This window comes from Colletotrichum destructivum, chromosome 1 (assembly GCF_034447905.1).
Source record: "Colletotrichum destructivum chromosome 1, complete sequence".
Classification (NCBI taxonomy): domain Eukaryota; kingdom Fungi; phylum Ascomycota; class Sordariomycetes; order Glomerellales; family Glomerellaceae; genus Colletotrichum; species Colletotrichum destructivum.
In genome coordinates this window covers 5,919,021-5,945,982 of record NC_085896.1, presented here as the reverse complement: position 1 = coordinate 5,945,982, position 26,962 = coordinate 5,919,021, and the positions used below count along the sequence as shown (strand labels likewise).

Below are 26,962 nucleotides of genomic sequence, written 5' to 3'. Positions count from 1 at the left end.
CAATGAGCACGCACACACTTGCTATCCATCCCATCGCCAGTCCCGTCCCTGCGAAGCTTAATTTGCGCAGCTTTATCCTGTTTCCTTGGGGTGAGCATTCCACGTTGTTCCTGTCAGCAAACGTTTCACATCCGCACGTGGGAATGATTAGCACGAAGATTCAGAAAGAATCAGCTCTGGGGGGAGGAGGGAAGGGGGGACATTTGTTTCAATTGATCATTAATCACTGTGGGAAGAGTATTAGTTAGCCATTACGGCTTTCGGACGCATTGATATGCAGTGAGACCAGCGAGGGCTTGTAAGAATTTTGAGCTGACCAACATTCTCAGTTCTGAATGACGGTTTTGCGGATTTCAAATACGGGAGGGCATTTACCATACTTCGCTTCGTCAATCCAACGCGATAGGTCAGTAGTAGGTGAAGCTTTCCACATGTCGTCTGACGGCTCCTTACTCGCGGAAGGTCTAACCTCGGTCGGCTCCCTGCGGCTAGCGATCGACCTTTACATCCTCTTAGTTGAACATGGCTCAAACGCAGTCGCAGTGAAATATTAATCAGCTAGGCCAGGTTGGCGTGCTGAATCGATGTCTCAGCTTGACAAACAACTCGGTGCCGGAGCCCTTGCGAACGGACCCGACTCTATACCAAAATGAGACGATGTGTAATGAGCATCCTAACTAATGCCCCCTACTAACCGAGTCAATGATCACTGTCGTATAACCCTTAAAACTCGTATTCTAAAACTTGACCCACGGGCAAGTTGAGAAAAGCGCCGTGGGAATCCTGAAATCCATGCTACGAGGTGATATTCATCGATGACCATACGCCCCCCCTCCCCCTTCCCCCACCCCTCAAGCCTTCGCAAGGTTCTTGACCCAGGCCATGCTGAGAGCCTTCTAATCCAAAATATTGGCGGACAAATACACTTTGCACTCTACCTTGAGGAGTTCTTTTGGTTTCGGCTCCAACTACCTCATTCACCATGGACCATGCGTTAGGCGCTTATGCTTCACGCTAAAGAGGAGACCTCACAAGCTATGGGTTGATTGGACGGAACTTTCAGAAGTCGACCCCCTGTCCAATGGGCTCATAGACCAATTCGTTCAAGTTAGGAAACAGCCTCGCGTCTTGTGGGAGTGTGCAAACACCTTTTGAGCTGGAGAACGACTCCAATCCACTTTTACGCCACACATGCCGGCTTTCACACTTGTGCATTCTACCACAAGCGCAGAGTGCGATCTTTGAATACGGCTCAAGATTGGAAGGTTGAGTGCGCAAAGATTTCCCCATCAGCTCGAAGGTCTTGATTGGTCATCCGTTCACCTCATCATAGGTTGTTTGTTGGGCTAAAAAGTTCGCATGTAAGGTATTGCCCAACAGTAGCAGCCGTCATTTGAAAATGAACCCTTGAAAACAGTGAAATGTGGCACTTGACTTGTCATTCCGGAGAGGGAAAGTGGTCGGAACCTCAGTCAGTGAGATGTTGGAAATGCCCATCCAGTCCAGGTGGCTCCAGACTCACGCCAGAAAACACTCATGGTTTGAGCTTTTCACCCCCTCTCCTTCCACGAACCCCGAACCGAGGCTCTTACTAACGTGGTTGCGAGAAGCTGGCGAGTGTTCCTTGGAAGACAAGAGTCAGAGGACTCAGAAAGGTCCTTTCCCGACGACTCCATTCTGCCTGGGTAATGCTTGAATGCATGTTTTAGTTCCCAGTAAGTCTAGTAAGCCACGCACACCATGACGAGAACTGCGAGAGGCATGCTGGTTTACGTTCATCCATTGTGGTAATCAACACTATTTCCTTTTGAAGCCGCGTTACTCTTGGGAAACTTTGCCATAAGCGACATGCTGGGAATCGACTTCCACCAGCCCGAAATGAAGAGTTTTGAATATAAGAGACTATCCGTGGCGATGCGCACGGCCAAATCGACGAAGACAGAAAACGCCAGGCTATCTCTCGCTCTCGTCATCCGATTCGACTTTATGCATAGCCCTCGCTCTCCTCTGCACCCATTCCTCGCAACCGATTTCATCGTACTTGGGCCTCTCCCCATCCTCGACACAAGTTTCGAGGACGCCGCAACTCTCATGGAGGCCAAAGCCGAAGAAGAAAGGCATGCTGATGCGCTCTTCGCCGCTCAGATTTTGTGCGCGATGGACGGTGCTGACGTAGAGGTCGTTCGTGATGCGCTGTAGGTAGTCGGCGATGTTGACAACGAATGTCCCTGGGATCGGCGCCGCCCGGATCCATTGTCCCTGGCGGTTCAATACCTGCAGCCCCCCGACGGTGTCCTGCCACAGAATGGTGAAGAGCTGAAAGTCCGTGTGCGACCCTATCGAGACCTGGGTGTTCGTGTCTGACTCGGCATCGCCCGCAGGCTTGGGCAATGGGGGGTAATAGTTCAGCGCCAAAGCGGCGTCGGGATACGCAAACTTGGCATCGAAAAAGTCCTCTGGCAGCTCGAGAGACAAAGCAAACGCGCGGACCAACACACGCGCGAGCTTCAGACAGGATTGCCAGTACCGAATGATGGCCTCTTTGAAATGAGGCATGTTGGAGGTCCCGTCCCAGTGGAAGTCCTCCATCCTGAGGAACCTCCTCACCCCTTCTGGGATAGCTCCTATATCCGTGATGTCGGTGTCGTAGCGGGGGTCATAGGTCCAGCTGAACGACTCGCGGTTGTCGACACTCTCTGACTTGTTGATGCGCTGGGATCCAGGCGGCTTGTACCCATTGAAGTAACGACTCTTGCCCACCCAGGATTGCATTTTGGCCTCCTCGCCCTGACGGAAATAGTCCAGACATGCTGTATGTGCGGAGGTGGTGATGGACGGGTCAATTCCATGGTTGGCCAGGTAGAAAAAGCCAGAGGTTGTTGCAGCTTCTCGGATCTGATGTGCAACTATCTTTCGATCCGCAAGCTCGGGGCTGAAGGCGAGTGAGATGTCGATGATGGGGATCTCAGCGGGCAGAGCATCACGGAGCGGAGTTGTTAGGATGCGGCGCGTAACCGTCCCGTTCCCTGATGCGATGCGAAGGAGAGTTGTCCCCGGCTCAGACACAACAGCAGCGGTGCTCATGATTAGCGAATTCAAGCTTTAGCTAAATATACGATATGGCCAACCAACGTTCAGCAAAAGAAGGGTCCGTCGAAGGTTATATCACCGCGCGTGGGATGTGGGGGAGGGGTGATCCGGAGCGATAAGCCAAGTCTGGGGTCAATGGCGGATAGCACAGAGCTCGACATCACTGGCTAATTAGTCCCTGGCGCCGTCGGCTTATCATCGGAGTTGGCCGCCCTTTGGGTCTCGATTGGATAACCAACGCATTCAACGTCACAGACAGGGAGTTGGCGCTCCGAGGAGCCGAAGAAGCCGGAACATGATTCGTGACTTGATCGCAAGTGCGGATAAACTGCGTGAGTTACTACCAGCCAGAAGGAATGGTGGCGCTAAATGACTCGAGAAGCTCGAAAGTCATGTTTCTCAGCCCCATATCCAGTCGGCCCTTCCCAACTAAAATCAAGAGGATGCAGACAATCACTCCTGTTTATAGACCCTCACTCACTCAGCGCCTTGCGACAAGCTATCGGATAGTCTTGATGGAGGTTGGAGCCTTCGGTTTCGCAACTTTCCCAGCAAACCCGAAGCATATCATAGCACTGGCCTCCTTCAACATTTCATGTAAACAGCTGATTATAGTGGACGTCAGATTTTCATTCGTGGGATGTCAAGCTTCTAGGGCATTCGACGGAACGTACCATTGGCATACAGCGAGTAATTGTCTGCGTTTAAAAGGGCTCGCTCTAGGGGAAGAGCGACACTCGCGTTATAAGCGTAGGCATAGTCGTTGGTGTGAGGCGCATAGACACCTTCGCAGTGGGTCATCTCGTGGATCGTAGTGGTAGCTTGACACTGTCGGTGACAGCCCACAGGAAGCGGGGGCAAGCCATAGAAGAGCGGACACATGACCACGGTATCGAATTGCCAAAGGGTGTAAGCATTAAGAGGGCCTTCAACCTCACAAATGCCATAGTAGTCGTAGCAGAAGTACCGAGATACTCCCGTATCTGTGGTCCCGCACTCCTCGGCAACGCTCCTGAACCTTGTGACGACAACGTCGCGGGCTTCCGAAGAGTTTGTTCTGAAATATTCAACAAACCGCTTCGAGGCCGGGTCTGCAGCGTCTGCGGCTGCTGCAAGAGCCAAGGCCTGGCAGTTGGACAGGCCTTTGGTGCTGGCGTCCAGCGTCGTCTCGTTGCACCCGGGTTGCAGATTGGTTCTCTCCACAAGTGCTGCTGTGACCAGTCGGCTGGCGGCGGCATCTGCGTCGACTTCGATGCTGACGGTGTTCGACTTGAACGCGATCGCCGGGTGGGAGAAGTCGGTGAGCGGCGCCAAAGCAGCCGGAATCAGTCCCTGGGCAGTGACGGAGTACGTCCCCGACTTTTCGAAAAGATGAACTTTCGCTGGGTCAATCGTGATATTCAATGAGTCTCCGGCTGGTAGCAGTTGAAAGTGACTCGGCTTGAGGGCGTCGTATCGAATGCTCGGCTCAATACCTCTGAAAGGCACATGATTCCCTAGCCCAAAATCAACTGCGATTCGCCCACTCTTTCGTCACGGAACAGCCTACCAAGATGATCCACAATGAGCACGCGCTGGACGGGAAGCTTTTCGTCCAAAATGGTGCCAACTTTCAGCAAGTTCAGGTCGCTGCTACCAGAGTTCTTGATCGTTGCGGAGACTTCGGCGACTCTGCCTGATAGCACCGGCTCCAAAGTCACTTGAAGCGTCGCATCTCTCACTTCCAGGTGACTACCATGGAAATTGAGATGAGCTTCAGCGACAGCCAACGCCGCCAAGTTGATGAGACTGCTCCAGAGCATTCCAAAAAATGAAAATGGACGAAGGCCAGTGGGATCTGTTGACAGAGTGAAGACAGATGTTATGTCTTCCTTTAAAACATCAATTCCTAGAGTAGCCAAAATATAGGCAATCTCCTAGCTCCCGCCGATCCTCCGTATCTGGCTCAGAGTCCGTATTGGTGTACATTGCCAAAGCAGGCCAAGTTCGAATAGGCCAATTATCGTCATCCTGGCTCGTATTCAGCCAGGATGTAAAATCCGAAAATGGAAGGAGCTTCAAAGCAGTATCCATTGTAACATTGGCTGCAGGGGGGTGGGGGGTGGGTTCTTCGTCACCGATTCAATACAGCAAATTGCCAAGTTGAATTATGGCGGAAGTCAAATGTGGCAGCCAAATCTATGGGAGGAGGTATAAGCCGGCTTTTTTAGTTGAGTATCTTTATATATACATTTTGCCTGTGAGTACTACAACAGCTGTCCTCGCATGACTGAAGCAGAGTCTACGTATCAATCCCTCATATCGAAAGGTGCCCTTAAGTCACTTGGAGAACACGAAGATGTACGTTGCTATGTACGACAAACTGAACATTTAAAGACAATTCCTTCCATCTAATCTACGGATTAATAAACTTGTTGTTGTCGAAAGTCACAATGCTGTTGTGATTACAAGCCAGGTTCTTGATTTGTTCTACTGTAATAGTTAGAGGGTTGTCACGGCGTTTCTTGCTCGGGTTGTGCCTGCAAGTGCAGTCGACCTGCTTTTCTCTAATAACTTCACAAAAGCGGCAACGGCTTCCAGCTTGGGCTCTCTCTCTGTCAGCGGCCCTAACAGTTATCCCCGCGCGATGCGGGGATGCCCCGGACGTTCTCTGAAAATGACGCTTGAGGGCTTCGGGGAGTGTCGGAGTTGTGTTTCCCCCGCCGACCCAGCTGACCCATCACCATCATGAGAACCGGTGGGGTCAACCTCTGAGCTTCCTCTTTTTGGTTATTCTAACGGAACGACGTGTCTTCAAGGTTGTTTTGTCATATTCAAAGCCTTTCAATGCCTACTTTTCAAACAATAATATCGGCCCGTTGTTCCCCGGTTGTTGATGAGTGATTTATAAGCCTCCGCTTCCCATAAATAGGCCCCATGGCCCTTGGACCCTTTCACGAAGTCTGACCTTACGAGACAACTATTTTCTCCAGCTTCGATTCCCATAACCCCTTCTCAAAATGACTTCCAATATTCCGACACTTCGTTGGGGCATCATTGCCACGGGGCTTATCTCCTCATGGTTCGTTGAGGACCTGGTATTCGAACGCTCCGACGCCAAAGCAAACCACATTGTTCAGTCGATCGGTTCCTCCTCGCTGGAGAAGGGCAAGGCCTTCGTAGAGAAGCATCTCCCCGGAAAGAGCCCGACCATCTATGGAAGCTACGCGGAAGTCTACAACGACCCTAACGTCGACGTCATCTATATCGGCACACCTCATGCCTTCCACAAGCAAAACTGTCTTGACGCCATCAACGCAGGGAAGCACGTACTCTGTGAGAAAGCCTTTACGATCACCGCAAAGGAGGCCCGGGAAGTTTTCGATGCTGCGAAAAAGAAGGGCGTCTTCGTCATGGAGGCTATGTGGACGCGCTTCTTCCCCCTCACGCGGTCGCTGCTGCATGTCCTTCACTCGGAGAAATTGATCGGCGACATCCACCGCGTCTTCTGCGACTTCGCTATGAATATGAATATCGCCTCCCTGGGTCCCGAATCCCGTTTGAAGAACCCCGCTCTCGGTGCCGGAAGTCTTCTCGATATCGGCGTGTACAGCTTGACCTTTACGATCTTGGGGCTGGACCCCGGTGTGGGCGAGAAGGCCGAAAAGCCAAAGATTGCCGCCACGCAAACGCTATCAGACGACATCGACATCGCCACTTCCGCTCTTCTCCTCTATCCTAGTGGAAAGCAGGGTATCCTGACGGCCTCGACCCAGGTCAAAACGCCCCCGGGATTCTGCAGAATTGAAGGAAGTGACGGGTACGTTGTCGTTGAGGGTATCGCTACTTCGGTTCCTGGCTCTTTCACCGTCCACTCATCTACAGCTTCAGGCGAGGGATGGGCTGAATCTTCGACCCCCGGGTTGAAGTCCAAGACGTTTGATTTTGAGAGACCCGGAAAGGGCTTTTACTGGGAAGCGGACGCGGTGGCTTTGGACATTGCCGCGGGACGTACAGAGAACGAGATTATGCCTTGGGCCGAGACAGTGCGTGTCTTGGAGATTTTGGATGAGATCAGAAGGCAAGGTGGGGCAAGGTTTCCTCAAGATAATGAGTAGATGATCGTTTTTAAGTTATGGGGGTTAAGAATTTACCTTGAAATAGATGGAACGGCGAGCCTCCAAACCAATGCAGTAGAGCAGTAGTCAGCCATTCTAAAACAAGAATGTCTTTGGTATTGGGCATTTATAAAAGTGTGTTGGCTGTTTGGAGTAACTAGACTTGAAGAAATGATCAAGAAAGCAGTAGTTGAGCAAAACGCTAAAGAAAAGGAGGAAAGTTAGGACATGGATAAACTAAATGAGTGGGCAGCCAATTCCAAACGGTGAAAGAACAACTCTCTTTGGCTCAGACTGGATTTCCTTGTTGATGCTTGTTATTGTTCACGGCAGAACATGGCACGCTCGCTTCCAATGTGCGTATTACACCAAGCGGCTATCTGCCATACTGATGGTTTGGCGAGCAATAGGCAGTGGGTGGTCAACTCCGTCAAGCCAACTCGATTTGCTTCACATTTCCGTCCTTCTTTCCGTCCTCGTCATCGCCTCCTTCAATATCAACGGTCTTGCCGACGGGTTTGCCCTCGAAGACTTCGCGAATTTCTTCCAGGGTATGGCCTTTAGTTTCGGGAAACAGAAACCAAATCAGACCAAATAGGGCACCTAGGATGCAGCAGAAGACTATGTAGTATTTCCACGCAATTGATTTCATCGCCATCGGATTAACCTGGTTACCAATGATGAGACCAGTAAAGGCAGAAACATAGGTGATGGACAGCCCACGCCCACGAAGAGTGTAGGGGAAAATCTCGACGGGATACGCTTGAAGGAGAGGCGTCCACGCAATGTCGTAAAAGAAGTAAAAGATAAAGATGAAGGCGACAACTGCTCTTCCAGTAGCCTCATCACGACTGGCGACAAAATGGGACGTCAGGCCGGTCCAAGCGATGTAGCTGGCAAGCATGCCCGCGGTCGATATCAGGAACAGGGGTCGTCGTCCGAGTCGATCCACCATTAACGCTCCGAGGCAGGTAGAGATAATCCAGTTAAAAATTTGGAGTAATCCGTTGATCAGCGTTTGATCCTTGACTTCGGTGATGCCGATGGTGTTAAGCACAAGCGTCTGGAGCATTTAGTCAGTTGGCGATGTCGACCGGATAGCCAAGGTTTGAGATTGTGGATAGACGTACCAGGTAATATGACACTACTGCCACACCATTCCACTGTGAAAAGAAGCCCAAGATTACGGCAATAAGCGTACGCTTGCGGTTGGCTGGTGTTCGGACAAGCTCGAGCCAGGAGGATTCGGATATCGCCTCTGCCTCTTCGCCGAGCGTAAGCTCTACTTCACGCATCTCGAACTCGACCAAGGGGCTGTTGAGGTCACCGCCAGCATGATAGTTGGCGAAAATTTTGCGTGCCTCTTCCTTGCGGCCACGACGCATGAGCCAACTGATGAACACACGTCAGATCAGACTTCAATAGAGCAATGGGCGCGTTGAAATGCGGATCGACTATGGTGGAGATTGATAACATACCGAGGGGACTCAGGAAGAAAGTAGAGCCCAAGCAACTGAAACAAGGGAACGGCACCTTGAAGCAGAGATGGAATTCGCCAGCTCCAGGTGGAGGCAATCTTGAATGTTCCAAAGGTACACCAAGCGGCAAAGATAGACCCGAAGTACTGCGCGGAACGTCATCAGCATTGTATTACAGACGTTGCCGCTGTGTTCTCGAAAGCTTTCACTCAACCCAACGCAGGATAACGTCATCTTCCACTTACAAAAAACGTGTTGTACAGAGCAGTCACCTTACCTCGCTGCGTGGGGTATGCGAGCTCGGTGATAATGATGGGGCTTGGCTGACTGATGAAGGTAGTGAAGAATCCCAGCAGTGCCCTAGCTATCACGAAGCTCGGCAATCCCTGTGCGAGGCCCTGGAGAACGGCAAAGGCAATGCATGCCACGAGCCCGATGGAGAGGGGCAGCTTGCGACCCCACCGATCGCCAACGTACGTGACGACAAACAGGGCGACGACCTTGCCGAGCGGGTAGACGGCGTTCATGAGGCCAAGAATTGCACCCTCGGGATTCCCAAAGAACTGACGCCATTGTGGCAGCGTCTGTAACCCATTCATCATCGATCCTACCATGTTGTCAGTCGCTTCCTTTGTCTCGCAGGTGCTCAATCATTCGCGAATTACCATCATAGCCGACAGACGCCGATGACAACAGCGGTACTAGCAGAAGCAGGTTGAGCTTCAACAGATGAGGCGTCAAGTACCATGGCTTTGGATGGGCCGGAAGAACCTAGATGTCACAAGAGTTAGATCTCAAACTAACAGAGCAAGGAGGCGAGTGGTGGTCAGGAATGGGCTTACAGCTGCTAGTGCTGGCCCAAAGGCCGCTTCGGCCTCTTTTTTCTTCCCAAATACGCCCATTTTTTTGGAGGTGGAAAGCGTCGATACTAAATATGATTGAGAGAGAGGGAGAAAGAAATTTGAAGAGCACCAATGGCATCGATTTGTCCGCCTGCTGCAACCGTCTTAACGTCAAGCTATGCTCGTTGGAACGATCATGGCATCAATCACGACAAAGTGAGAAGGGAAAACCCTGTCGTTTTATCTACTTCTATCTACAAGGGCTCGTCACCCAACAACTGTCAACAACAGGCGCTCCAGCCACCGCTCAAAGTCCGAACTCCTCGGTAAATTCACATGGCCCTCGCACAACCCCGGCTTCATCCCCATGGGGAAGACGCGGGATCGGAACTCGGGAGTTGACCTCTGGAAGTCGGAAGCTAGGGATGGATGCGGGGAAGAGAGCGCAGTACAAGTTTGCCTGACAGTTCTCAGCTGAGCTGAGATGTTGGTAAGCGTTGCAGTTGATTCTGGGCTTGCTCCGACACTCCCCGGTCGCCATGATGGTTTCGGGGAGTATCGGCGGGCTCACTGATGCTAAACAATGTGAGAGTTCTCCAACGCCGCCGAAACATTATTGGATGATGACAACGCAGCAAAAGTGGTCTCTTATCCATCCTCACGTGGCAGTTGTTGCTTGAGGCTCAACCCAATCGGTCCGAGCTGACGACATTGCTGGAGCCGGATCCCACACTAAATTCACCACAATACATATTTAAGCCCGCACCGCCGATCAGCTAACTGACTGTTGCAGCGACGTTGAGGCATTGAACAAACATATATTCAGAAGACATCGTCAGGCTTGCTGTTTACCTCGCGTCACTAGACATATCCTTTGGGGCTAAGATTTGAATCGACGACCACCACGCATCGTAACCGGTTGAATCAACAAAGACAATTTCCAAGATGGCCGCTCAACAGCAAACGCGGGTCCTCAGGGTAGGCATTATCGGCTGCGGCGAGATCACCCAGGTCAATCACATCTCCAATCTCAACTTTCTCTACGAGCGCTACCAGACGACATATCTCTGTGACATATCCCAGCAAGCCCTCGCCCACTGCGCTAGGAAGGTCCAAGGGGGGACACCCAAGACGACTTCCGACGCGGCGGAACTGTGCTCCTCGCCCGACGTCGACGTCGTGTTGATCGCCAACGCTGACGCATATCACGTCGACCACGGCATCCTGGCCCTACAGAATGACAAGTACGTCCTCATCGAGAAGCCCGTCTCGGTCTGCTTCCGCGATCTGGACCTCCTCATCGAGGCCGAGAAGAAGTCTAAGGCCAAGGTCATGGTCGGCACCATGCGCCGGTTCGCAACTGCTTTCACAGACGCCGTCGAGGAGGTCGGCGGCATGGACAAGATCCAGTACGCCAGGGTGCGGGACATTATCGGGCCCAACTCGACCTTTGTCGATCAATCTGGCACGTTTCCTCTCAAGTTTAGCGATTACAGCGAGGCCGACACCAACGACCGACTCAAGCGCGAGGAAGACATCTTCGAACAGGCACTCGGGAAGGAGTTCGGGGTGCCGGTCACCTCTAACTCGCAAACTATGTTGCGCATCCTTGGAGGGTACGTGTAATACCAACCCCGCAGAGAACTTGGGAACACCGCCATTGATAAACGATGTAGACTCGGAACGCACGACCTTTCCGCGATGAGGGAGATCGTTGGCATGCCCAAGAGCGTCGCCGGGGCCTGCCTGACATTCCCGGGCATCTTCAGCGTTCTTTTCAAGTACGACGACTTCCCCGTAACGTACGAATCCGGCTTCAGCAACGTGCCGCAATTTGACGCCCACATCGAGGTGTACTCCCCCAACAAGATCGTCCGCGTCAACTTCGACACCCCCTACGTCAAGGGGCTGCCCGTCACAATGACCGTCAGGGAACTGGTGGGCAAGGACGGCTTCCAGGAGCGGACCGTCAGGAAGACATACCAGGACCCGTACACGAACGAGTTCCTCGAGTTCTACGACTGCGTGGTCAACGGCAAGGCGCCCAAGACGAGCGCCGCGGACGCGAGGAATGACGTAGAGCTGTTCAAGATGATCCTCCGGGCCGATGCTGGCAGATACTAAAGCACATAACTCGATATTTTAATGGGAGCACGTGATGCTTGGAGCGGTATCACTCGTCGTGCTTTCTGGAATTTTGGTGGTCTTATTTTCCCCCTTTCCTTCTTTAAGGACGCTAAACAGAGTACGCTGCAGCCCGTGTTATGCTGCCACACTTTTCCCTTACGCGGCTCGCCTTCACAGTACAGTACATTCATCTGCAGGTAGGCCTCGTTGAAGGCTTAGACACAGAGTTGGACGGGTTGGTCTGCCCGCAGCCGTTGACAGCCCCAAAAGCTGTATCATCGACAGCGGCGTTGTATGCCGCACCGCAGTTGGGGTCACTATACCCGATGTCAGCTTTTGTTTACAGTTTTCCTATTCCCCGTGAAGGGAGCGGCTCTCTGAACACCGCAAGTGATTGTTACCTGGCACCGCCACTCGCGCTGTTGAAGTACGAGCAGATGTCGTGTGAGAAGCAGTCCTGCGTGTAGACGTTGCCTATGGCGGTCCCCGAGCAGCCAGCACCGCAACGACCGTTACATGAGTAGCTGAGACCCACACGTTAGCACGCAAGAACGAACTCGAGGAAAAAAAAAAGACATCATCAGCATGGAACAACTTACTCTCCCGAGCCCGCGAGGTTGGCACCATAGTTGCTTCCAACCACGCCCGTGAATGTGCATGTCTGGCCGGCGCTGTTTGTCCAACTGGCCGTTGCAGTCGATCCAACCCTGAGACACGTGATGGCTCTCTTCTCGTGCTCGAAAGGAGAAGGTGAGGGCGCCGCGAGGGCCGCGAAGGGGCAGAGGGCCAAGAGGAAAGAGACTGAAGGCAACATGATGGAGTGCTGTAGAATGCTACCGGCTAGTCAGGTTGATGGTTGATGCTGATAATCCTCACTACTCGGAAAAGCAAACCTCTCGTTCTCTTAAATATCTATTCGACTTTCTTCAACGGCTTCAACATGGCCTCTACGGTGTCTACAACGAGAGCCTCAATTCACCGACCATGGTGGCGATAAACTCCGAGTTCGCGGAGCCACGTCCACGTTGGGCAACTCCATCGATTCTCGTTATATTGGCTCGCAACCACCCGACAAGCCTATACGGCAGTTCGTCGAATGAAATCTGGGGTTGATGCAATGACGCGATCAGTCGTCATCGGCAATGGGCCAGTAACGGCAAGGCCCCGGAGAATTTCCCGGAGAAACATGTTATGCCCAGCGCCGAACGACGCTGATCTCCCGTTCGGCCCGGGGGCTTAACCTGGTTTGACTCGTAGGGTGCGAGTTTGAGACATGAAGACGTATAAAGGACGAACGGTGTCTGTCCTCCTGTGCTCGTCCGCGTCCTAGACCATTCACATGGAGGGCTGCTGCTGCTCCATAATGAGTCCGATACCTAACCGGCCACCTTTGTCAAAATGTCCAAGCTGGAAAAATAATACAGTTCGCTACGTAACACGCATGGGTCGTCGATGAGCCCAGGGGGGGTATGCCCAACTCATGTCGAACGTATTTGCCTTGGGCGGCGGGCTCTCGACTTCGACCCCGACCTCGGCCACTTGTGGCTCCAACCGAGGCGCCTCCGGATTTGTTGATGCAGACAACTTCACCAGCAGATATCCCACCTCGATTTCATGTATGATGTCCTCGGCCGATACTCCCGACCGGATTCTGCTGAAGATTTCGTATGCGTGCTCCTCCGGCATGGATCGCATCGCCGAGAAGAATTCGTGCAAGGAGGTGTTACGGCTGGCCATTTCGTCGTGTCTTCTCTTCATTGACGCAGCGCGCGATTCGGATGGGTCGGCGGTATACCGACACTCGATGCCTCTGTTTGCACAGCTGGAGCAACTGGGTCGGCCGGCGGAACACTGGCAAGGACATTTGTGAGCAAAAACCAAAAACAAGCTCTTCAACAAGGGAGATTGGTGAGATTGGCGATGACTCGGTGCTCAAGTAACGTTCTGGCATACCTTGGTCTTCCGCTTCTTACAGCTTTCGCAGGCGACCAGCGCGTTGCGTCTCTTGGGCGTCGGCTTCGAAGCCGATGAGCGCTGAGAGTGGCCCAGCACCTCATCGACGGGTCTCTTTCGGCCCTTGCCGAGGCTGGATACACTATCATCACCGGAGCTGAGCTCGAACACGGGACGAATCTCCCGGTAACAGTGGTGGTCGGTCATGCAGGCGACGATAGGCTGGGTACGATACTCACGTAAGGAGCATTGTTCGCTAGTCTTGGGGTTCAGGAAGAATCGTTTCGTTTGTGAATACGGACCCTCGCCTGTTCTTCTATAGACGGGTTATAGTAAACAAAAAAGGTCAGACGTTACAACTGAGATGCGCTCATTTATTTACTCCAGCACAAGGATGGTGTTTGTTCGTATTTGTGACGTAGGCCCTACTCTTTTACTGGCCAGAGGCTCGAATAGCAGCGGAGTGACATCCGTCCTGTTCGTGATGCTATAAAACGATTGGTTGAGAGGGCCAGGTCGAGGAAAGAAAAGAGGATCAGGATGCGGAAGACCAGGGTTTGTTCCGGACCAACCAGAAGTCCGTATGGTGAAGGCAGCATCACATGATTCTTATCACGTGAGAGAAGTCATTGGGAGGAGATAGACCCACATTGCTGTGTTGTAAGTTTGTGAGTGTTGTGAGTCTGAGTGAATGAGTGAGTGAGTGGGTAAGCGGGTGAGTGAGTGAGTAGGTGTGCGAGTGAGTGGGTGGGCGCGGAGTGCAGTGTATGAGCTGAGATATGTTTACTTGGTTGTTCATCTTCCCTGGACAAACCAAACGACGTCCCGGTCCCCATCTCCGGGTCTCGCTGCCAATTGACCCATCATCCATGAGAACAATAAAGGTCATGAGAGCTAGGGTGGATCCACGTTGCATCGGTCATCTTCTGACGTTTGCCGCAGTTCATCTCGTGTCTGCACAACCGCTTCCTTGACGATTGCCAGGTCAACCCGGCCGGTGGAAAGGAGCCGAGTGCAACTGCTCGCCAAGCATCCGGCTCGCCATCGAAGTTGCCCATCGACTGGCTAGTGGCAGAGACAAGGCGATCCAACAACAGTGGCACAAGGTTAACGGCCAACCGGAGCCGGCTCCCTCAGTCTCTACTGAGTCTGGGGAGACAGGTCAACGATCATCATGCTTGCCCTCCTCCTTCTCTGGCTCTTTCGTCTTCATCGCACCGAGATGACATCAACAGCCAAGGGACGGTCTAACCCCGAAACAGCACCATCTCCAGGCCGGGACAGAAGGATGCGACGCTATTCACGCTAAAACCCCGCACGCCCATCGCCCAACTTCACCCGCATCAAGTGATGACCCCGGTTTACCCCTCAAGCTTGATTAGCTTGGACTGGGGGGTTGGGGTTGTTAGCTGCGTATGTTAGTACGAATAATATGAGGTTGTGAACTTTTTTTCTTGTCCAACCCTCTTCCCCGCACGACGGCATCCATCTCAACGGCGGGAAATTGAACTCTTCTCCAGGTTTTTCTCTTCTCCCTTGTCGTCTGCCCAGAGAGACCCCGGCCCCTCACTGTCTCTCTTTCTGTTCTGCCTACCTTGTGCCCATTGAGACGGGCGCCCTGAGAGATCGTCGGGCTCTCCCATTTCTGGGGCCTACGGCCTTGGGAGGGTCTTGGCCTTGCGCAACTTCTCACGACTCTCAATGGCCCGGCTTAGAACAGCTTCGGCTTCGGGCCAATTCGAGCCGGTCCATCTCGGCCGGCATCCTGTCATGAAAGTCATGGAACGGTATAAGAAGGATACAGTGTCGCATTGTGAAATTCCCGAGAGAGAGAGCGAGAGAAGAGACTCGAGACCTCCCCTTCCTTCCATTAAGCAAGCCCCTTCAGCTTCTCCTTACCATGGCGCTCGCAAAGCTTCTTTCGTCCGGCCTCGTGTTTGCCTCCCTCGCCGCCTCCAAGTGGATTGTCCCCGGCGGCAGATGGCATGACACCGAGGGCAATCTCGTGAACGCTCATGCCGGCGGCGTCACCCTCGACCCGGACACGGGCAAGTTCTTCTGGTTCGGCGAGTACAAGATTGAGGGCCAGGTCGAGGGCGGCGGCGTCTCCGTCTACAGCTCCGACGACCTGGCCACCTGGGAATACCACGGCAAGGCTCTCGAGCCCGTCGAGGGTCATCCCATCATCTCGACCGACATGATCATCCAGCGTCCCAAGGTGGTCTACAGCGAGTCCACCAGCGAGTACCACGTATGTTTGTTAACCTCCCTTGACGAGGTCGTCGAGGAGTCCGTTGAAGATAACAGGCCACTAATTTTTTTCCTCCCAGATGTGGTGGCACGCCGATAACTCGACCTACGGCCTCCTGTTGCAGGGTTTCGCCACCTCGCCCAACATCTCGGGCCCCTACACCTATGTCGACGCCATGTCGCCCCTCGGCAACTGGTCCCAGGACTTTGGCATCTTCACCGACTACAAGGACGGCCGTTCCTACTCGCTCTACTCCAACGGCGATCGCCTCGAGGGCCGCGACGTCTACATCACGGCCTTCAACGAGGAGCTCAGCAACGTCACCGAGGTCATCCACCGCTTCGACAAGTACGACCTCGAGGCCCCGACCATCATCCAGACCGACTCGAGCTACTACGCCCTCATGTCCCACAAGACGGGCTACCGCCCCAACAACGTCGTCGCCTTCCGCGCCGACTCCCTCGCCGGCCCCTGGTCCCAGCCCTTCATGGTCGCCGACCCCTACACCCGCACCTACAACTCCCAGTCCGGCTTCTCCCTGCGCATCGTCGGCTCCGAGGTGACGACCTACCTTTACCTCGGCGACCAGTGGGACTCCAACTCGCTCTGGGAGAGCCGCTACATCTGGCTGCCCATCGTCGTCGATGACGAGAAGAAGTCGGTCCACGTCGAGTGGCACGATGTCTACGACCTCGACATCGCCACGGGTGTCGTCACGCCGATCGAGGGCACCCCCTACTACGCTCGCGACTCCGCCACGACGGCCGGCGGCGCCTACAAGCAGGAGGCCAACTTCGCCAGCGGTGGCTCCATCGTCACGGGCATCTACGGCAACGACAGCACCGTCACCTTCTCCGGCATCGAGGGCGCCGGCGAGCCCCAGTGGGTGTCCTTCTACTACCAGAACACGGACGACATGGGCTTCGGCGACCAGCCCGGCGGCACCCCGGACCGCATCGGCGGCAAGTGGCAGCTGCGCCGCATCGCCTCCGTCGTCGTCAACGGCAACGAGGAGCACGTCGAGACCCTCTTCCAGCGCGACACCCACAAGGGCATCATCCTGTCCACGCCCCTGCAGCTGACCCTCGACAAGGGCTCCAACAACACCATCACCATCGGCGGCCTGTGGAACGGCTTTGACTACAAGGGCGCCGATATTGACCGCATCGTCGTCTACCCGCCCGAGGGCACCCCAAGCAAGTGCAAGAAGAGCATTTGAACACGGGCTTATATAATGATTAATGGGAGTGGAAGAGGTAGATAGATGTAAGAAATACAGACGTCTCGCCAAGGCCTCATCAGTAAAGCTTAATTCAATGCATGATGCCTCCCGTTGATGCAGACTTCTGCCACATGCATCCCGCCCTCCCTACTTATTATCTTTTATTTCTTCCCTTGGCACGTTCACTGATAGTGTACATCTCGTCGCGTGCCGTTGCAATGTAAGATGAAGCAGACCTCAACACGACTTTGTTCAGCAACAAGTTGCAGGCTCGGCATCTTACAACCAAATTGACCTTATCAGTAATCATGTCGATACTTCACGTAGACATCAGAAATCGTATGAACCGGGAATTTAGCGCGCAAATGTCCGTCTTGACCGTTGAGAGTCTAGGGTCCCACATATTTATCTCGAAATCAAACCGTCCCCCGCTTCGACTGTACCCCTCTTCAACGCCTTTCAATCATGAAACATTCATTCCTCTTCTTCCCTTTTTCCTCTCTACTTTACGACGTGTGAACTTCCGTCTTGGAGATGGCCTCCGTGACCGCCTCGATGGCGGGGTCGGCCTCGGCCTTCTTCTCGGCCGACTCGACAGAGGGTGCGGCGCCGGCCGCCTTGGCCTTCTCGGCTTCTTTCTTGGCCTTCTTACGCGCCTTTTCGGCATCCTTGGCAGCCTTCTTCGCAGCCGCCTTGGCAGCGGCCTCCTCCTTCTGCTTCCGCACCTCCTCACCACCGAAGGCGTCCTTCCACTCATCAATCTTGGATGCCGGGATTTGGGTGAAAAGGTGCTCAGGGGTTCCGAGCTTGTGGCCGGGCTTGATGGCGTCCGTGGCCCAGGTGTCGGGGATGAAGGGCTTGGGCTCGACGCCGAGCTGCTTAAGGATGGCGATGGAGGTGTTGGGGAGGTAAGGGGCAACCAAAGAGGCAAGCAGGTCGATCTGGTTGAGGGCGAGACCGACGACTGCGGCGCAACGGTCGGGCTCCTCGGTAAGGAGGCGGTTGTCCAGCTTGTTGTCCTGGAGCAGCTTGTTGCCGAGGCTGTGAGACTCACTCCGTTAGCTTTCAACGTCAGAAAATCGAACAAAGGTTGATGAGACATACGCAGAGATGGACATGATTGTCTGGAGACCAGCTCTCATCTTGGTGGCCTCCATGTTGTTGATGTATTCCTTGAGCAGGGCATTGACCTCGCCAACGTGCTTCTTAAGGTTGTCGTCGGTGTACTTTGTGTAATCGGGAACGACACCGTCCGTCTTGGCCTGGCAGAACTTGTTGACTCTCTGGCAGAAGTTGCCAAGGTTCTTCAGAAGCTCGTTGTTGTTGCCGTCCACCATCTCCTGCCACATGAACTCCGAGTCGGAGGTCTCGGGCCTGCGGGACAGAAGGTAGTATCTCCAGACGTCGACGGGGACGCCAGTCTGCTGGACCTGGTTGCCAAAGACGCCCACGCCTCTGGACTTGCTGAACTTACCGCCCTCATAGTTGAGGTACTCGGTCGTGGAGATCTTGTGCAGCTTCGTCCAGTTGTCGCCCGTGCCGAGCTGGGAGCCGGGGAAGATGATGGTGTGGAACTGGACGTTGTCCTTGCCCATGAACTGGTACAACTTCACGTCCTCGGGGTTCTTCCACCACAGCTCCCACTTCTTGCCGGCGAGGTCGTCGCCGTCGGTGTAGTTCTTGGTGATGGAGACGTAGCCGATGCAGGCGTCGAACCAGACGTAAAAGACCTTCTTGGCGTACTCCTGGCCAACCTCGTGTGTCGGGATGGGGACACCCCACTTCAGATCTCTGGTGATGCCGCGCGGCTTGAGGCCCTTGTCAATCCAGGCCTGGGTGATCTGCTCGGCGTTGTTGCTCCAGGCGCCCTTCTTGCTCGAGTCCTTGAACCACTTGACGAGCTCGTCCTTGAGGGAGTCGAGGCGGAGGAACAGGTGCTTCGTCTTGCGCTTTTCGGGGGTGGTGCCGTCGAGCTTGCAGCGGGGCTTGATGAGGAAACCGGTAGGCTTCGCGGCGACATCGTCTTCGGCCGAGGCGTTGGCCTCGGGCTCGGGCTCGAGGGGGTCGAGGAGGTTACCGCACTTGTCGCACTGGTCTCCTCTCGCGCCATCGTAGGCGCAGATGGAGCAGATGCCCTCGACGAAGCGGTCGGCAAGGAATGATTGGTGGGCCTCGACGGGGCAGAAGGGCTGGACGGTCTCGCGCTCCTCGATGAAGCCGTTCTTCCACAGCTTGGTGAAAATGTCCTGGACGATCTCGGTCTGTTGAGGAGTCGGGGTGCGGCCGAAGATGTCGAAGGAGATGTCAAAGTAGTCGTAGATTCCCTTGTGCAGGGCGTGGTACTTTGCGCACAGCTCCGAAGGTGTCACGCCCTCCTCAAGAGCCTTGGTCTCGGTCGCGGTGCCGTACTCGTCAGAGCCGCAGACTATGGAAGGGGGCCGAGAGTTAGCTGTGCTAAGAGAGGCCCGCAGTAGAGAGAGACGTCGGCGGGATCATACTATAAATGGTGGGGTTGCCGCGGGCGCGGGAGTAGCGAGCAAAGACATCGGCGGACAGGACGCTGCCGATGATGTTCCCAAGATGGGGCACATTGTTGACGTAGGGCAAGGCCGAGGTAACGAGGACGTTATTCTTGCCCTTGACGGGCAGGATGGGATTCGGCGCCATGGTAGTATGTGTGTTTGTGTAAGGCGGAGGAGGAAGAAGAGGAGGAGGCTCGGGAACGGCGGTGTCGTGTGCGGGAGGGAAAGAAAAGCAGCAGAAGATACACGGGCATATACCGGGGCAGAGGAGTCAGAGTCAGAGTGGCAGAAAGGTGCAATGCGCCCCGGCAATTCTGATTGATGCAAGACCCATAATGGCAACCCCGCACTATTCCCCTTCGGGACGAGGGGCACTGTGCTGAGCTCAGACCACATTAAGGGAGACCAATAGCAGTCTGCAAGTTTCGGCAGTCAATGTGACGGTTAGAGACATGTTCTGAGATGCAATTAGGGTCAGTCCAGAAGAAAAAGGAGGAGACTAAGAGAGAGTGACATATCCACGACAAGGGAGCGCAGGGCGCAGACGACAAACTGCCATGATCCTGCTATGACATTGAACATATGTCGGCTCTAAGTCGGTCGGCTATGTGGCTTACAACGTAACCCAAAATCTCGCCGTTCTCATTGACCCAATCAAGTCATTCACCGTGGCATACGACTCGATGTTGGCCATCCGACCTTTGTTCGCTCCGACGGCGCTGGCTGCCGTTGGTCCCTGCCACGAGCATGTACCAGTCCAAAAAGGAAACATGTTTACTTCACAAAAACTCACACCGGAGGATTATTCCCGAGTCATTGTCTCTGGAGCAGATCCGCCGGCTCCTTCAAGAGTCATTGGGGTGGGCTAGACTGTGTAAGCACTGGTTGTGTTTGGATTTGCATTGAAGACACAATGATATTATGTTATCCGGGCAGACTGGATGGACCCTTTCCATCCGAAGAAGCAACTGTCTTTTCGGTTGACATTTGAAACATTGGACGGCCTCAGGAGTCTGTTATCGTTATGCATTGATAGTCGTTACCATGCCATGCTACAGACAGCCGCCTCGAACATCACTAGGTTGGATGGCAGTTTACCACCACTATCAAGAATACCAGCCGCCGTCTCGCCTGTTGCGCTCCCTTTTCATCGTCTCATGTGTAACTCACTTGAACATCAGTCTATCGCCAAGTCAAATAGTAGTCGCTTCTTGGATGTGGTCTTTTTATGAATTACATGTCTGGCTGCAGTCTCTCATGACCCTGTATAGCATTTTGCGTCTTACACGCTACCCGCCTTTTGTGTATCGCCAGCTTAGCAGCAGTCAACTGCTGTTCTTGGTAGTAGGCAGTCAACATCTTGTCGCATGCTGTCATCTCATAACCCGGTAGCTGGACAACCCCCCTCACCACACAATTTGGTTCGTGGTTCAACTTGAATACCGGACGGACCATCACCATCACCATCACCAACAACGGTCAACATCGTACACACAACCGTCTCATTCATCACAACTCAAACATTGTCACCCCATCCTCAGTCCCCGAACGGCGCGAGCTTCCACATCTCGACAACCCCCGAGTATCTTCCGACCGCCACGAACCGCCCGTCCGCTGAGAAGGCCGCCGCCGTCACTAGCCCGTCGATGCCCGCCGCCGTCCGCACCTCGGCGAGCACGTGGCCCGAGTACACGTCCGAGATGTCCACGCCATCGTCGGTGCGGCACGCCAGAAACCGGCAGTCGGGCGACACCGCCAGCGGCCAGCCCTCGTTGCTCCGGACCTTGTTCAGCTCCCAGCTCGACACCCGCCCGGCCTCGTGCTCCCACACGTACACGGCCCGCGACCAAACCGACACGACGACCCGTCCGTCCGGCGACACCCCCAACGCCCGCGCCCCCGTGCCGCCGCTGCCCGCCATCGCCGTGCCGTCCACCTCCATCCGCCTCAGCGTCTTCCCCGTCCGGGCCTCCGCGACCCTAACCGTCCCGTCCATCGACAGCGTCACGAGGTCTGTCCCGTTGGGCATGAAGAGCACGTGCGTCGTCGGCGCGTGATTCATGACCGCGGCCACCTTCTTCGTCGGCGGCATCCCCCGGGGGCTCGTCGCCGCCTCGAACACGACGACGACGCCCGCCGGGTCCGTCGCCGCGAGCATCTGCCCGTCACCGCTGAACACGGCCGGATGCGCCACCCCGTTGAGGATGCATCGCACGCTCCTGCCCTCCTCGCCCATCCGCAGCTTGAGGCGCCACTCGCGCTTCGAGCCGACGTCCCTCTCCGCTACCGCCACCAGCTTGCTGTCCGGGCTGAAGACGACGACGGGCGCGTCGTTGTGGATGTCGGACGGCACGAGCTGCGCCCCGGCGGCCACTCCCGGCGGCGGCTTGGACAAGAAGTCCCAGAGCTTCGTGTTCGACGGCAGCGCCGTGCCCGCGTTGTCCAGGGACGACGCGACGTAGCCCTTGGGACTGAAGATGAGCGCCGTCACGGGACCGTTTTGGCCGACGGTGCGCCCGAGGCTCCTGAGCCGGAGCATCGACGGCGGGAGCGTGCCGTTGTGCAGGTTGAGCGAGGGTATTGACCCGGAAAGGGACGGCGGCCTGGCCGAGGTCGGATTCGCTCTGAATTACCCGTGGTTAGTCAGTCAGTCATGCTCATGTTCACGACAACGTGCTGTGATGGTGGGCGGAGGGTTGATGGGAGCCAAGAACTCACCCCTCCGCAATCGCCTCCTCGTAACTGGGCATCTGATCATCCCCTGGCATGCCATTGCTGCTGCCGTTGCGGTAGACGCTCATGATGAACTCTCAAATGCCTTGAATCAGACGCATAGACGAAGGACACGTCCGAAAGTACAGACTCTCTTCTATAAGTAAGCCCAACTCAGAGCTAAGACGACGAAAGATGAGCTGGACTTTAACTCTCCCTCCCTCTCTCCATGGACCCAGTTGGGCGGACCCCGGTTCCCTGGGCATTCAAGGATGTCAACCACACAGCCGCAATCTAGCTGAGCTAACGAGCTACCAAGACGTCCCCCCCCCCCCCCCCCCCCCCCCCCCGCTGCCACAAAGCTGTACGATTGTACAGATACTGCCCGGCGGAACCTTGTTTATAGTCGCCGATGACCGGCCCATCGGACCACCACCACCACCACCACCACCACGCTAGGGGTGGGGAGAGAGGCGACTTGCAAAAGGGAGGGGTTAAGATGCGTGGCCGTCCGAGGAAATGTTTTTTACATCGTATGTGACCGGCGCAGCTCATCCGAAGAGAACAAAGAGCTGCGCCTTGGGTCCTGCATTGTTTCCAGGCAGCGTCGAGGAATGAGGGTTTCGTCATACCTTTTTCGGGACTGCATAGGGATGTGAGAGAAGTATTGAAAGAGACCAAGTACAGGAGCGACAAATTGCAAGTTGCACGTGGGAGAAATCGAGGTCATGGTCATTATATGGTATTCTTTTGGTTTTGGCTATACACACATTACATCCCGACGCATCACACCATCTACTGGCCAAAGGCCTCCTCGTAGTTGGTCAAGCAATATCTGTAGCGGACCTTGGAGTCCTCAATGCCATTCATGGCCGACCTCAAGCCATCGGCGCTGATGGGCACCTCTTGCACCCACGTCTTGATGCCCTTGTCGGCGGCGAGCTGCAGCATCTCGAGCGTCTCGCGTCTGCTGCCCAGGTGAGAGCTGCCGATGAAGCAGCCGTTGGGGAGGAAGTCCTGGTTGCGGACCGTGATGCCGCCGCCGCCGGGGAGGCCAACCGACACCCACTTGCCGTGCACGTCGAGCAGGCTGAGGTAGGCCGATAGGTCGAAGCCCTCGAACGAGTTGGCCGTGTTAAGGATGAGGTCGAACGTCATCTTGTGCGGCTCGTTCCAGCCCTTCTCGCCGCTGGCGAGGTAGCCGTCGGCACCCATCTTGAGAGAGTCCTCCTCCTTGGACCGCGAACGCGAGATGGCCCAGACCTCGGCGCCCAGCGCCTTGGCGAACATGATGCCAAAGTGGCCGATGCCACCGATGCCGACGATGCCGACCTTCTTGCCGGGGCCGCAGCCGTTTCTAATCAGAGGGCTGTAGGCCGTCAGGCCGGCGCAGAGCATGGGCGCGGCGACGGTGCTGGGAAGAGCGTCGGGGATAGGGAAGACCCTGCTATGGCGTTAGTTGCATGTTCCATGGCTCCATGGCCTGCTGAAGTGCTAGGCAGGGCTTCAACACGTACCAGTGCTCGTGAGTGCGGACGTGGGAGGAGTAGCCGCCCTGTGAGATGGCGCCCGAGTCGGGGAATGTGGAGCCGTACGTGTCGAGCTGGTGCTTGCAGTACGTCTCGTTGTCGTTCTTGCACTGGCGGCACTCGAGGCAGGCGTACGACTGCGCACCGACACCGACGCGAGAGCCCTCCTTGATCTTGGTGACCTTGGAGCCGACTCTCAGAGCCTTACCGACGATCTCTGGGACACATGGGGTCAGCCGCTGAACATTCGTCGTCGTCTTCGTTGTAATGAAGGCCAAAAAATGAAGCAAGAATACTCACCGTGACCGACAGCCAGAGGGTAGGGCTGAGCACCCCAGTCACCCTTGATGGTGTGAACATCACTGGCGCAAACACCGCAGCACTCGATCTTGATGTCGACGTCGTAGTCGCCAAAGGGCTTGGGGTCGAACTCCTGCTTCTTGAAGTCTTGCCAGGTCTCGGCGCTGTTGACCTGGAAGCCGGTGAACTTCTCGGGAATGGACATGGTGGCTGGACTGTGCTCGGATGTTGCTGAATGTTTTCCTTATGAGGATGTTCGATCAACTCTTTCCTGGGCGAAAAGAACAGGTGAGACAACGGCAGATTGACAAGAGAGGAGAGGAGAAGAGGAAGCAGGAGAGTAAGATCAAAGGCAGGCCACGGAGGGCAGAGGGGGCCATGGCGGATAAAATACTCTGGCCGTCGCAGAGCTGCCATCAGACTCCTCTCCTTACCCCCACCACCAGGTCATTTGTCGCGACGCTGGGCGTGGAGCGAAGGATATTCATCCTTGAATGAGGGGCACCGCGAGCTGCAACAGTCGACTGAAGGGAGGGGCTACCCTCGCGCCGCAATGTCTTCCCATGCGAGTGGACGAAGGGGGGGGAGGGGTGGCCGAGAGTGCTAGACCCATGTCCGGGTCTAGGCGCTTGTTGGAAGATCGAAAAAGTAATAGGAGAGTCTTCTGCAGCCTGCTCGTTCGATTGGATAAACTCCACGATAACGCGCCGGTCGGTGGCTACTCTCCCATTCACCCGTTTGTCTGCCGAGAGGAGATACTTGCGGTCAACCTCACCGTCCGACCGCATAAAGGCCATCGGTTTTCTCCCTTTTGAAATATGGCGTGGTGAAGCCGTTGGCTACCACAAGAGTGAAGTGAACGAGTGAGCGAGTGAGTGTGCTGGATTCCACATGGTCGTCTGTCTCGTGTCTCCTGTCATCCATGGTCCAAGCCCGTTCACACCCCTCCATCCACATCGAGCTCGTCGTGCCGCGCTGCCCCGCGATAATACCCCACCATCGCCCGCCAATTGCACCGCACAATCCACCCGAGTCAAAGTAGGGCCCCCGGGGGTTGGGGGAAGGGAATTTGTCCGGGAGATATTCCGGGATCGCATGCCGAACTTCCCACCAACCACAGCGCGAGCTGTCGTTGTCGTTGCCCCCAACATGCCTGACAGCAAAAGTCCACGATGGCAGATGGCAGATAAACATCGGGCTTGGCCCGGGCCTAAAATTCTTTCTTGTCGAGGCGCCAACCTCGCCGCATTGGTGTCCCTATTTCGCTGTATCTCGGCAAATGTCTCCGAGGCCATCTGTGTCATGCAAATGACCCTAGCCAACCATTGTGCCTGAAGGTGTGTGTGACCATGGTGCTTTCCATCCATGCCGCTGAGATGCAACCCATCGGGGAGTCTGTGACGTCGGTCAGACGGATCGGACAGTCTAGCATGTCGGTATTTGCTCGGGTTTGTTGTTGATCTTGGCTGCGGCCTTTTTTTTTATTTGCTTTTTCGCTTTCTTTCCCCAACATCCTGGAAAGACTCGCATGCGGCGCGTTTTCGTGAGTACACGTGTAGGTATGCCCCCCCCCCCTCCAGTCGAGTTTTCGCTCGTCGGTCGCGGTGTTTTGCGGACCGAATATCGGCAGCTCGGGCTCGGTGCAATGTTCGGGCGGTCCTCCGTCACCGCCGCCGCAGCGTCACCCTGGTCGGGCAGGGCATTGAGATGGGTCGTCTCCGCCGTGCTTCGCCCTACTGCTGCTTGTCGGCCAGCGTTCGGCGACGGGTCAACCCTACACCGGCGAGGAACGCGACACGCATCGACGCCCCGAGGTAGACGAACGGGACGTTTCCCCAGTCGATGGCATTCCATTTGAGCAAATTGTAGTACACTTCGGGACCTAGGCTTCGGACAGTATACAAGTGGCCGATGTCGGCCACCAGCAGCACGAAGAGTACCGTCTTCCACACACGCAGGTCTGACGTCGAGCGTAGAACGAGGGCTTCGTTGAGAGCGAAGAAGAGGTAGAGGTTCGCGAGCTGCGACAAGACGATAGAGGTACCCTGAGGGATGACATCCGGCTTGGAGACGGCGTGGGTCAGGTGCAAGTAGTCGTCGGGACGAACATGGGCATAATAGGCGCCGATGAGGGCAGACACAGGCTCGATGCCGAGGAAGAAGACGCGGTACAGCCTGGGAATGGCGAGACCCATCCGCATGCGCTGGGTGTTGCTGGCAGCCATAATGGCGGTTGTTCGGTTATTCGAGTAGGAGGCTGTCGAGGAGCGGGCGACGATGCTGTAATGTTCTACAGCGATAGGTCGGTGGATGGCAGACAAGAAGAGAGCAGGACAAGAGCAGAAGAGGCGCTGAGGGGGTTCGAACGTTAAGGCGGGTTTCGTCTCATCATGGGGGCTTCTGGCGTGACGGGAACCCTGATGGACCTCTCTTCGTCATGGGCAAGAGCGTGGAAAAACTGTAGCTCCGGGGGGCGGTCCCGGCCCCGCAGTTCCGGAGCCGAATGGACGGGGATAGTCCGTGCCCAGCACACGCCATCTTCGAGGGGCGATTTGCGATTCGCAATCCTGCATTCGTTCTCGAAGATTTCCCATCTAGGGACCGGTCTCCGGCATGAGGGTGAACCCTTCTGGGCTTATCTGCACTGTAAGCACTCCGTACAGAAGTACAGACAAGTATCCGCAGCGGAAAAGCCATCACTGGTGCATGCAGACCCCCTTCAGCATTCTGCGAAAGGGATGGCAGGCAATTTCCGGTTCCAGAGCTGCCAATGTGAAGCGTGTGTTTGCTCATTTCCCTAGCTGTCCAACGACTGGCGGATTAGTGGAATGGACGAGGC

The 26,962-nt window shown here is 55.2% G+C and overlaps 14 protein-coding genes across 14 annotated transcripts; 3 read left to right on the top strand and 11 right to left on the bottom strand.

Annotated features, from left to right (window-relative positions):
- Positions 1–1,766: 1,766 nt before the first annotated feature.
- CDEST_01813 (Putative oxoglutarate/iron-dependent dioxygenase, non-hem dioxygenase domain-containing protein) lies at positions 1,767–3,258 on the bottom strand. The gene has a single exon (XM_062917972.1). The coding sequence runs from the start codon at positions 3,082–3,084 to the stop codon at positions 1,954–1,956; it is 1,131 nt and encodes a 376-aa protein (XP_062774023.1). The 5' UTR covers positions 3,085–3,258; the 3' UTR covers positions 1,767–1,953.
- Positions 3,259–3,331: 73 nt separating this feature from the next.
- On the bottom strand, positions 3,332–4,900 carry CDEST_01812 (Putative peptidase M35, deuterolysin, metallopeptidase, catalytic domain superfamily). The gene is made up of 3 exons (XM_062917971.1): positions 4,640–4,900; positions 3,765–4,586; positions 3,332–3,695 (listed from the first exon to the last, which is right to left on the bottom strand). The coding sequence occupies exons 1-3, from the start codon at positions 4,890–4,892 to the stop codon at positions 3,676–3,678; spliced, it is 1,095 nt and encodes a 364-aa protein (XP_062774022.1). The 5' UTR covers positions 4,893–4,900; the 3' UTR covers positions 3,332–3,675.
- A 976-nt stretch (positions 4,901–5,876) lies between these two features.
- On the top strand, positions 5,877–7,197 carry CDEST_01811 (Putative gfo/Idh/MocA-like oxidoreductase, NAD(P)-binding domain superfamily). The gene has a single exon (XM_062917970.1). The coding sequence runs from the start codon at positions 6,090–6,092 to the stop codon at positions 7,185–7,187; it is 1,098 nt and encodes a 365-aa protein (XP_062774021.1). The 5' UTR covers positions 5,877–6,089; the 3' UTR covers positions 7,188–7,197.
- A 1-nt stretch (position 7,198) lies between these two features.
- CDEST_01810 (Putative major facilitator, sugar transporter, major facilitator superfamily) lies at positions 7,199–9,737 on the bottom strand. The gene is made up of 6 exons (XM_062917969.1): positions 9,508–9,737; positions 9,331–9,436; positions 8,911–9,272; positions 8,666–8,811; positions 8,318–8,579; positions 7,199–8,250 (listed from the first exon to the last, which is right to left on the bottom strand). The coding sequence occupies exons 1-6, from the start codon at positions 9,565–9,567 to the stop codon at positions 7,618–7,620; spliced, it is 1,569 nt and encodes a 522-aa protein (XP_062774020.1). The 5' UTR covers positions 9,568–9,737; the 3' UTR covers positions 7,199–7,617.
- A 408-nt stretch (positions 9,738–10,145) lies between these two features.
- CDEST_01808 (uncharacterized protein) lies at positions 10,146–12,448 on the bottom strand (the record flags this gene model as incomplete). Its single annotated transcript, XM_062917967.1, has 4 exons — positions 10,146–11,123; positions 11,184–11,951; positions 12,036–12,158; positions 12,234–12,448. 3 exons carry the CDS (start codon positions 12,446–12,448, stop codon positions 11,822–11,824), a joined length of 468 nt encoding a protein of 155 aa, XP_062774018.1. The 3' UTR covers positions 10,146–11,123; positions 11,184–11,821.
- On the top strand, positions 10,267–11,649 carry CDEST_01809 (Putative gfo/Idh/MocA-like oxidoreductase, NAD(P)-binding domain superfamily). Its single transcript, XM_062917968.1, has 2 exons — positions 10,267–11,123; positions 11,184–11,649. Exons 1-2 carry the CDS (start codon positions 10,453–10,455, stop codon positions 11,629–11,631), a joined length of 1,119 nt encoding a protein of 372 aa, XP_062774019.1. The 5' UTR covers positions 10,267–10,452; the 3' UTR covers positions 11,632–11,649.
- Positions 12,449–12,515: 67 nt separating the features above from the next.
- On the bottom strand, positions 12,516–14,346 carry CDEST_01807 (Putative zn(2)Cys(6) fungal-type DNA-binding domain-containing protein). Its single transcript, XM_062917966.1, has 2 exons — positions 13,588–14,346; positions 12,516–13,485 (listed from the first exon to the last, which is right to left on the bottom strand). The coding sequence occupies exons 1-2, from the start codon at positions 13,792–13,794 to the stop codon at positions 13,063–13,065; spliced, it is 630 nt and encodes a 209-aa protein (XP_062774017.1). The 5' UTR covers positions 13,795–14,346; the 3' UTR covers positions 12,516–13,062.
- Positions 14,347–14,994: 648 nt separating this feature from the next.
- On the top strand, positions 14,995–17,125 carry CDEST_01806 (Putative glycoside hydrolase, family 43). The gene is made up of 2 exons (XM_062917965.1): positions 14,995–15,838; positions 15,918–17,125. The coding sequence occupies exons 1-2, from the start codon at positions 15,488–15,490 to the stop codon at positions 17,055–17,057; spliced, it is 1,491 nt and encodes a 496-aa protein (XP_062774016.1). The 5' UTR covers positions 14,995–15,487; the 3' UTR covers positions 17,058–17,125.
- Positions 17,126–17,227: 102 nt separating this feature from the next.
- CDEST_01805 (Putative aminoacyl-tRNA synthetase, class I, rossmann-like alpha/beta/alpha sandwich) lies at positions 17,228–19,865 on the bottom strand. The gene is made up of 3 exons (XM_062917964.1): positions 19,559–19,865; positions 18,165–19,485; positions 17,228–18,101 (listed from the first exon to the last, which is right to left on the bottom strand). Exons 1-3 carry the CDS (start codon positions 19,725–19,727, stop codon positions 17,567–17,569), a joined length of 2,025 nt encoding a protein of 674 aa, XP_062774015.1. The 5' UTR covers positions 19,728–19,865; the 3' UTR covers positions 17,228–17,566.
- Positions 19,866–20,794: 929 nt separating this feature from the next.
- CDEST_01804 (Putative WD40/YVTN repeat-like-containing domain superfamily) lies at positions 20,795–22,589 on the bottom strand. Its single transcript, XM_062917963.1, has 2 exons — positions 22,301–22,589; positions 20,795–22,206 (listed from the first exon to the last, which is right to left on the bottom strand). The coding sequence occupies exons 1-2, from the start codon at positions 22,381–22,383 to the stop codon at positions 21,120–21,122; spliced, it is 1,170 nt and encodes a 389-aa protein (XP_062774014.1). The 5' UTR covers positions 22,384–22,589; the 3' UTR covers positions 20,795–21,119.
- Positions 22,590–23,006: 417 nt separating this feature from the next.
- CDEST_01803 (Putative alcohol dehydrogenase, zinc-type, GroES-like superfamily, NAD(P)-binding domain superfamily) lies at positions 23,007–24,557 on the bottom strand. Its single transcript, XM_062917962.1, has 3 exons — positions 24,124–24,557; positions 23,812–24,040; positions 23,007–23,738 (listed from the first exon to the last, which is right to left on the bottom strand). Exons 1-3 carry the CDS (start codon positions 24,326–24,328, stop codon positions 23,090–23,092), a joined length of 1,083 nt encoding a protein of 360 aa, XP_062774013.1. The 5' UTR covers positions 24,329–24,557; the 3' UTR covers positions 23,007–23,089.
- Positions 24,384–24,920, bottom strand: CDEST_01802 (uncharacterized protein; the record flags this gene model as incomplete). Its single annotated transcript, XM_062917961.1, has 2 exons — positions 24,384–24,533; positions 24,558–24,920. The coding sequence occupies 2 exons, from the start codon at positions 24,918–24,920 to the stop codon at positions 24,384–24,386; spliced, it is 513 nt and encodes a 170-aa protein (XP_062774012.1).
- A 140-nt stretch (positions 24,921–25,060) lies between these two features.
- Positions 25,061–25,490, bottom strand: CDEST_01801 (uncharacterized protein; the record flags this gene model as incomplete). Its single annotated transcript, XM_062917960.1, has 2 exons — positions 25,061–25,098; positions 25,121–25,490. The coding sequence occupies 2 exons, from the start codon at positions 25,488–25,490 to the stop codon at positions 25,061–25,063; spliced, it is 408 nt and encodes a 135-aa protein (XP_062774011.1).
- A 366-nt stretch (positions 25,491–25,856) lies between these two features.
- On the bottom strand, positions 25,857–26,348 carry CDEST_01800 (uncharacterized protein; the record flags this gene model as incomplete). Its single annotated transcript, XM_062917959.1, has 1 exon — positions 25,857–26,348. One exon carries the CDS (start codon positions 26,346–26,348, stop codon positions 25,857–25,859), a length of 492 nt encoding a protein of 163 aa, XP_062774010.1.
- Between the last annotated feature and the right edge of the window lie 614 nt (positions 26,349–26,962).

Bases quoted from the DNA above. Each gene is read 5' to 3' on its own strand.
- CDEST_01813 (XM_062917972.1), bottom strand. From the start codon at position 3,084: ATGAGCACCGCTGCTGTTGTGTCTGAGCCGGGGACAACTCTCCTTCGC.
- CDEST_01812 (XM_062917971.1), bottom strand. From the start codon at position 4,892: ATGCTCTGGAGCAGTCTCATCAACTTGGCGGCGTTGGCTGTCGCTGAA. The intron at 4,587-4,639 runs GTAGGCTGTTCC...ATTTTGGGCTAG, and splicing joins GCTCATTGTGGATCATCTTG to GGAATCATGTGCCTTTCAGA. The intron at 3,696-3,764 runs GTACGTTCCGTC...CACTATAATCAG, and splicing joins TTACTCGCTGTATGCCAATG to CTGTTTACATGAAATGTTGA.
- CDEST_01811 (XM_062917970.1), top strand. From the start codon at position 6,090: ATGACTTCCAATATTCCGACACTTCGTTGGGGCATCATTGCCACGGGG.
- CDEST_01810 (XM_062917969.1), bottom strand. From the start codon at position 9,567: ATGGGCGTATTTGGGAAGAAAAAAGAGGCCGAAGCGGCCTTTGGGCCA. The intron at 8,812-8,910 runs GTAAGTGGAAGA...CGTTCCGCGCAG, and splicing joins CTCTGTACAACACGTTTTTT to TACTTCGGGTCTATCTTTGC. The intron at 8,251-8,317 runs GTACGTCTATCC...TAAATGCTCCAG, and splicing joins CAGTAGTGTCATATTACCTG to ACGCTTGTGCTTAACACCAT.
- CDEST_01809 (XM_062917968.1), top strand. From the start codon at position 10,453: ATGGCCGCTCAACAGCAAACGCGGGTCCTCAGGGTAGGCATTATCGGC. The intron at 11,124-11,183 runs GTACGTGTAATA...TAAACGATGTAG, and splicing joins ATGTTGCGCATCCTTGGAGG to ACTCGGAACGCACGACCTTT.
- CDEST_01807 (XM_062917966.1), bottom strand. From the start codon at position 13,794: ATGACCGACCACCACTGTTACCGGGAGATTCGTCCCGTGTTCGAGCTC. The intron at 13,486-13,587 runs GTATGCCAGAAC...TGTCCTTGCCAG, and splicing joins GTAAGAAGCGGAAGACCAAG to TGTTCCGCCGGCCGACCCAG.
- CDEST_01806 (XM_062917965.1), top strand. From the start codon at position 15,488: ATGGCGCTCGCAAAGCTTCTTTCGTCCGGCCTCGTGTTTGCCTCCCTC. The intron at 15,839-15,917 runs GTATGTTTGTTA...TTTTCCTCCCAG, and splicing joins AGTCCACCAGCGAGTACCAC to ATGTGGTGGCACGCCGATAA.
- CDEST_01805 (XM_062917964.1), bottom strand. From the start codon at position 19,727: ATGGCGCCGAATCCCATCCTGCCCGTCAAGGGCAAGAATAACGTCCTC. The intron at 19,486-19,558 runs GTATGATCCCGC...CCCCTTCCATAG, and splicing joins CGGCAACCCCACCATTTATA to TCTGCGGCTCTGACGAGTAC. The intron at 18,102-18,164 runs GTATGTCTCATC...TGAGTCTCACAG, and splicing joins ACAATCATGTCCATCTCTGC to CCTCGGCAACAAGCTGCTCC.
- CDEST_01804 (XM_062917963.1), bottom strand. From the start codon at position 22,383: ATGAGCGTCTACCGCAACGGCAGCAGCAATGGCATGCCAGGGGATGAT. The intron at 22,207-22,300 runs GTGAGTTCTTGG...CGGGTAATTCAG, and splicing joins GAGGAGGCGATTGCGGAGGG to AGCGAATCCGACCTCGGCCA.
- CDEST_01803 (XM_062917962.1), bottom strand. From the start codon at position 24,328: ATGTCCATTCCCGAGAAGTTCACCGGCTTCCAGGTCAACAGCGCCGAG. The intron at 24,041-24,123 runs GTGAGTATTCTT...CATGTGTCCCAG, and splicing joins CCCTCTGGCTGTCGGTCACG to AGATCGTCGGTAAGGCTCTG. The intron at 23,739-23,811 runs GTACGTGTTGAA...ACGCCATAGCAG, and splicing joins GTCCGCACTCACGAGCACTG to GGTCTTCCCTATCCCCGACG.